At 66.8% G+C, this 6,000-nt stretch overlaps 3 protein-coding genes across 3 annotated transcripts; 2 read left to right on the forward strand and 1 right to left on the reverse strand.

Annotated features, from left to right (window-relative positions):
• The first annotated feature begins 534 nt into the window (after positions 1-534).
• On the forward strand, positions 535-1,209 carry LOC139787883 (scale keratin-like). Its single transcript, XM_071727263.1, has one exon. It carries the CDS (start codon positions 577-579, stop codon positions 940-942), a length of 366 nt encoding a protein of 121 aa, XP_071583364.1. The 5' UTR covers positions 535-576; the 3' UTR covers positions 943-1,209.
• A 1,557-nt stretch (positions 1,210-2,766) lies between these two features.
• LOC139787880 (scale keratin-like) lies at positions 2,767-3,699 on the reverse strand. The gene is made up of 2 exons (XM_071727259.1): positions 3,603-3,699; positions 2,767-3,495 (listed from the first exon to the last, which is right to left on the reverse strand). The coding sequence occupies exon 2, from the start codon at positions 3,469-3,471 to the stop codon at positions 3,106-3,108; it is 366 nt and encodes a 121-aa protein (XP_071583360.1). The 5' UTR covers positions 3,472-3,495; positions 3,603-3,699; the 3' UTR covers positions 2,767-3,105.
• Positions 3,700-4,988: 1,289 nt separating this feature from the next.
• On the forward strand, positions 4,989-5,667 carry LOC139787881 (scale keratin-like). Its single transcript, XM_071727261.1, has one exon. The coding sequence runs from the start codon at positions 5,035-5,037 to the stop codon at positions 5,398-5,400; it is 366 nt and encodes a 121-aa protein (XP_071583362.1). The 5' UTR covers positions 4,989-5,034; the 3' UTR covers positions 5,401-5,667.
• The last annotated feature ends 333 nt before the right edge of the window (positions 5,668-6,000 follow it).

Here is a 6,000-nt window from a genome sequence, read left to right on the forward strand (position 1 = left end):
AGCAAAAGAGCCCCGTGCCAGGCAGGGAGGAGGCAGGGGCTCGGCCGCCGTGCCCCACGTGCCCCCTGCGCCGCCTGCTCCTCCCCGCCTCGCCGGCCCGGCATAAAAGCGCGGCCCTGGGCGAGCGCTGGCATCCGCCGCTCCTGCCTCGCTCTGCTCAGGAAAAGGGTAGGTGGGTGCCAGTGGGTCTGTGCCCCCCTGTGGCGGAGGCCAGCGTGGGGCCTCCCTCCCTGGGCAGGAGAGCCCTGAGGGCAGCGGGCGAGCTGGCAACATCCTGGGGTGGCCAGGGCGGGCCGAGCCACTGCGGGAGGAGGAAGGAGCCCCGTGGCCGGGACGCTCGGAGCCAGGCCCTGCAAGGGTTCTCGCGGAGGGCTGGGGTGGCCTCTGTGTGTGCAGAGAGGGCGAGGGCAGGGCTGTGGAGAGCAGGGCGCCCAGTGGGGCTGGCTGGGCAAAGGGCAAGCGGCAGGCAGTGCGGGCAAGGCGGTGGCTCGGGACCCTCCCTCCAGCTCCTGGCTCTTGACACCTGATTTTGGGGCCCTCTCTTCCAGGCTCAGCTCTCTCGCATCTCACGCCAAGATGTCTTGCTACGACCTGTGCCCACCAAAGACCAGCGTTGCCGTCCCCCAGCCCATCGCTGAGAGCTGCAACGAGCTGTGCGCCCGCCAGTGCCCCGACTCCTCGGCCTTCATCCAGCCGCCCCCAGTCGTCGTCACCTTCCCCGGCCCCATCCTCAGCTCCTTCCCCCAGCAGGCCGTGGTGGGCTCCTCCGGAGCACCCGCCTTTGGGGGCTCCCTGGGGCTGGGGGGCCTCTACGGCGCCGGGGCCACCCAGGCCGCGGGGGGCCTCTGCACCTTTGGCAGACCCTACGCTTCTCCCGCCCTCAGCCCTTACGTCCTGCCCCGCTACAGCAAGAAGATCTGGGACACCTGCGGGCCCTGCTAGGTCCAGCCCCGAGAACCCCAGAGCTCCTGCTCTGACTCAACCTCACACCTCCTCTCCGTCCCCTCTCTCCACTCTGCCCATGCCCACATGCAAGATTCCACCCTCCTCCCACAGGCCACTTGCTTGTCTCGGGAACAGCCACCACCTGCCAGAAGCCTGAAGGAACAGCCCTCTTGCAGCCCCAGGGGACAAGCCTCCTGCCTCTCCCGTTCTCTGTCTTCCTCCACTACCTGCTCTCCTGCACTGCAATAAAACAGTCCTGCACCCGACTCCTGCCTCTCCCTTTGTCCTTCCACGGCCCAGCGGGGGCTGCAGGGCTCCCTCTGCCTGCACCTGGCCCCTGCCAGCCGGGCCGGGACAGTCTCTCAGCCCTGGCAGCAGAGCCCGGCTGAGCTGCCTCTGGGCAGAGCCCACTGCCCTGGCAGCACCAGCCCCACACGCTGCCGCAGCTCAGCTCCAAGGGCCCTCCCTGCCTCAAGGCAGGCGGCTCCCGTCCCTGCAGACCCTTTGCAGACCTCCAGCCTCCCTGGCCGGGAGCCGGACCGTCCCCTGGCCTTGGAGCCAATCAGGAGCGATGGGTGCCATGCTCCCGGCCCCTTTGTACCTCCCCAGCTCTGCGGGAGAGGCCGGCAAGGCTTCCCGGGAGAGGGAAAGGAAAAAGAGCCCTCGCTCTTTGGAAACGCCGCTTCCCTTGCTCTTTTCTCCTTCCCTAGCCTCTCCTTCTACCAATTCCACTTTCTTTTCTCTCTCTTTCCCTTTTCCCCGTCCCCCCCTTTTCACCCATCTCTTCCCCTTTTACTTCCCTTTCTGCTTCTCAGCCCCCCCCCCCACTACTCGGTGCTCCTCATTTCTCTGACACACTCGCACACACTCGCACACCCGTCCCTTCCGAAAGCACGGCCTGCTCCCTTTGGCAAGAGCTTCTGCAGGGCATTTTGTCATGCTGCCAGCTCAAGCAGGGGCACCCAGAGCCAGCTGCCACAGCCGTGTCTTGGCAGTTTGGAAGCAGAGCCTCCTGTGTTTCAGCTGGTGCCCGTTGCCTCTGGTCCTGCCACTGGAGCCCTGCCTCTGAAAGGAGCCTGGCTCCGACATCATTACACCTTAACATCAGGGCTGTGTGCTCATCGGTGAGAGCCCCCTGAGCCTCCTGGGCACCAGCAGCAGCAGCAGTCCCCCCTGATGCATCAGGCTTGCATCAGAGGACACAGTCTCCCCATTCTTCCAGCAGCTGCGTGTGGCCCTTTGCTGAAGCCCCGTGGCTCTCCTGTGCTGGGGAGCCCGGCAGGGGACACAGCAGTGGTGGGCTGGCCTCAGCAGGGCTGAGTGGAAGGCAAGGATGCCCTCCTTCCACCTTCCAGTCACCAGCCCTGGGCACCTTTGGCCCAAGGCACATTGGCAGCTGATGCTCACCTTGGTGTCCCCTGGCACTGCCAGGGCCTTTGCTGACAAGCTGCTCTCCAGTCACCCACTGACATTTCCCGGGCACGGGCTTCAACGCTGGCTCTGCTCCAGCCTCCTCTGCAGGGACCTGGCCTGGAGATGCTGCCGTGCTGCTGTGGAGCTGAGGGACCTGGCGGAACTGGTGCCGCTGTCAGGCTGAGAAGGGCAGGCAAAGGTGTGCTGCCAGCGCCTGTCCTGCTCTCGGCCCGCTGCCCTTTCCCCAGCTCCTTTGGGTGCAAGCCCACCCAAAGGCTCTGGCTCCCGTGCCTGCAGCCTCCCTCTCCCAACACCACCCCCTCTCACTTCCTCCAGGCACCTCAAGACCACACCTGCCAGGCACCCAGGTCATCCCGACCGGGGGACAAGGAGGGAGGGAGACAGGACTTGGATGCAGGAAATCTTTATTGTGCCCAGAGGGGCAGGAGGCATTGTCAGAGAGATGGTGCTGGGTCAGACCCAGAGAGGCTGGTTGCCATGTGCTGCGGCTGGCAGAGGGGTCTTCTCCAGAGCATCGTCTCTCCCTCCACACGTCCCCTTGGTGCAGGGAAGGGTGGAGGGTGTGCGATGGCACTGGCAGCTGCCCAGGCGTTGGCTGTGGCTGCCCAGCACTCCTCAGTGCCCCGTGCCTGCCAGCTCAGCCCGGCACGGGTGCTGCTGGCTTTGGCACTGCTGGAATTGGCATTTAGGGGCCGAGGAGAGTGCCTGGGGTTCTCGGGGCTGGACCTAGCAGGGCCCGCAGGTGTCCCAGATCTTCTTGCTGTAGCGGGGCAGGACGTAAGGGCTGAGGGCGGGAGAAGCGTAGGGTCTGCCAAAGGTGCAGAGGCCCCCCGCGGCCTGGGTGGCCCCGGCGCCGTAGAGGCCCCCCAGCCCCAGGGAGCCCCCAAAGGCGGGTGCTCCGGAGGAGCCCACCACGGCTTGCTGGGGGAAGGAGCTGAGGATGGGGCCGGGGAAGGTGACGACGACTGGGGGCGGCTGGATGAAGGCCGAGGAGTCGGGGCACTGGCGGGCGCACAGCTCGTTGCAGCTCTCAGCGATGGGCTGGGGGACGGCAACGCTGGTCTTTGGTGGGCACAGGTCGTAGCAAGACATCTTGGCGTGAGATGGGAGGGTGCTCTGCAAGAGGGTAGAGGTTGCAGCAAGACAGCAGCAGGGGGGAGCGCCCAAGGCAGAGGTGCTGTGGCCTGCCAGTGGGCAAGGAGGAGAAGCGCTCAGCGACTTACCCTGTTCCCTGAGGAGAAGGCAGCCAGAGCAGTGGATGGCAGAGCCCGGCAGAGGCAGAGCTTTTATAGCAGCCCCGGCATTGCTCAGCACCACCTGGGCCAATCTGCAGAGGCGGCACTCCCTCCTGCCATCCGTCAGCCACCATCATGGGGCTGTGTGGCTCCTGCCCCTCCCTGAGTCAGCGTCCCCTCGCCACACCAGCACATGCCGCTTCCCTGCTTGACTCCCCTTTCCGCCCGGTGGGCTAAAGCCCAGCAGCAATCTCCCCCGGACGCGGGGCACCGGGGACACCTGCAAGGGAGCGCGGGAGCTGGGGCAGGGCCGCCACGAGCCTGTGCTGCATGGTCCCAGGTGGGGTCTGTGCTCCTTGCACTATGCACCCGGGGAACAGCACGAGGGAGGGCTCCCTGTGCCCCCAGATTGGCAGGGGTTGCTGGCCAGCGCCTGGAGGCAGCTGGAGGCCGGCTGCGTCGGGCTGGCAAGCGATGCATGTGCTGAGCAGGCAGTGCTGAGAGGAGTGCCTTTGATTTGGCATTTCGTAACCTCGCGCCTCTGGAGAGAATGGCCACACGCTGTACGTCATCACCTGCAAGGCCAGCAGCGGGACCCTGGTCATCCCCGGGGCTCTCTAGAGAAGGCATGTGGCTGCCCCGAGACCAAGCCCTTGGCAAAGAGCTGTGGCACGCAGGGCACTTGCAGTCAGCCTTTGTCACTGGCCGTGCCCGCTTCCAGCCCGAGATAATGAAAAGACAGCGGGGCCAATTTGGCCCATGAGGTGGCAGCTGGCAAGCACCCAAGGGGTAATTAATTGCAGGGGCTGATAGAGCGCGTTGGGGCTGTGGAGGCAACGGCGTCAGCAAAAGAGCCCCGTGCCAGGCAGGGAGGAGGCAGGGGCTCGGCCGCCGTGCCCCACGTGCCCCCTGCGCCGCCTGCTCCTCCCCGCCTCGCCGGCCCGGCATAAAAGCGCGGCCCTGGGCGAGCGCTGGCATCCGCCGCTCCTGCCTCGCTCTGCTCAGGAAAAGGGTAGGTGGGTGCCAGTGGGTCTGTGCCCCCCTGTGGCGGGGGCCAGCGTGGGGCCTCCCTCCCTGGGCAGGAGAGCCCTGAGGGCAGCGGGCGAGCTGGCAACATCCTGGGGTGGCCAGGGCGGGCCGAGCCACTGCGGGAGGAGGAAGGAGCCCCGTGGCCGGGACGCTCGGAGCCAGGCCCTGCAAGGGTTCTCGCGGAGGGCTGGGGTGGCCTCTGTGTGTGCAGAGAGGGCGAGGGCAGGGCTGTGGAGAGCAGGGCGCCCAGTGGGGCTGGCTGGGCAAAGGGCAAGCGGCAGGCAGTGCGGGCAAGGCGGTGGCTCGGGACCCTCCCTCCAGCTCCTGGCTCTTGACACCTGATTTTGGGGCCCTCTCTTCCAGGCTCAGCTCTCTCGCATCTCACGCCAAGATGTCTTGCTACGACCTGTGCCCACCAAAGACCAGCGTTGCCGTCCCCCAGCCCATCGCTGAGAGCTGCAACGAGCTGTGCGCCCGCCAGTGCCCCGACTCCTCGGCCTTCATCCAGCCGCCCCCAGTCGTCGTCACCTTCCCCGGCCCCATCCTCAGCTCCTTCCCCCAGCAGGCCGTGGTGGGCTCCTCCGGAGCACCCGCCTTTGGGGGCTCCCTGGGGCTGGGGGGCCTCTACGGCGCCGGGGCCACCCAGGCCGCGGGGGGCCTCTGCACCTTTGGCAGACCCTACGCTTCTCCCGCCCTCAGCCCTTACGTCCTGCCCCGCTACAGCAAGAAGATCTGGGACACCTGCGGGCCCTGCTAGGTCCAGCCCCGAGAACCCCAGAGCTCCTGCTCTGACTCAACCTCACACCTCCTCTCCGTCCCCTCTCTCCACTCTGCCCATGCCCACATGCAAGATTCCACCCTCCTCCCACAGGCCACTTGCTTGTCTCGGGAACAGCCACCACCTGCCAGAAGCCTGAAGGAACAGCCCTCTTGCAGCCCCAGGGGACAAGCCTCCTGCCTCTCCCGTTCTCTGTCTTCCTCCACTACCTGCTCTCCTGCACTGCAATAAAACAGTCCTGCACCCGACTCCTGCCTCTCCCTTTGTCCTTCCACGGCCCAGCGGGGGCTGCAGGGCTCCCTCTGCCTGCACCTGGCCCCTGCCAGCCGGGCCGGACGGTCTCTCAGCCCTGGCAGCAGAGCCCGGCTGAGCTGCCTCTGGGCAGAGCCCACTGCCCTGGCAGCACCAGCCCCACACGCTGCCGCAGCTCAGCTCCAAGGGCCCTCCCTGCCTCAAGGCAGGCGGCTCCCGTCCCTGCAGGCCCTTTGCAGACCTCCAGCCTCCCTGGCCGGGAGCCGGACCGTCCCCTGGCCTTGGAGCCAATCAGGAGCGATGGGTGCCATGCTCCCGGCCCCTTTA

The sequence above is a fragment of the Heliangelus exortis genome, chromosome 27, assembly GCF_036169615.1.
Source record: "Heliangelus exortis chromosome 27, bHelExo1.hap1, whole genome shotgun sequence".
Lineage (NCBI taxonomy): Eukaryota > Metazoa > Chordata > Aves > Apodiformes > Trochilidae > Heliangelus > Heliangelus exortis.

Coding starts and splice junctions, on each gene's coding strand:
- LOC139787883 (XM_071727263.1), top strand. CDS start 577: ATGTCTTGCTACGACCTGTGCCCACCAAAGACCAGCGTTGCCGTCCCC.
- LOC139787881 (XM_071727261.1), top strand. CDS start 5,035: ATGTCTTGCTACGACCTGTGCCCACCAAAGACCAGCGTTGCCGTCCCC.
- LOC139787880 (XM_071727259.1), bottom strand. CDS start 3,471: ATGTCTTGCTACGACCTGTGCCCACCAAAGACCAGCGTTGCCGTCCCC.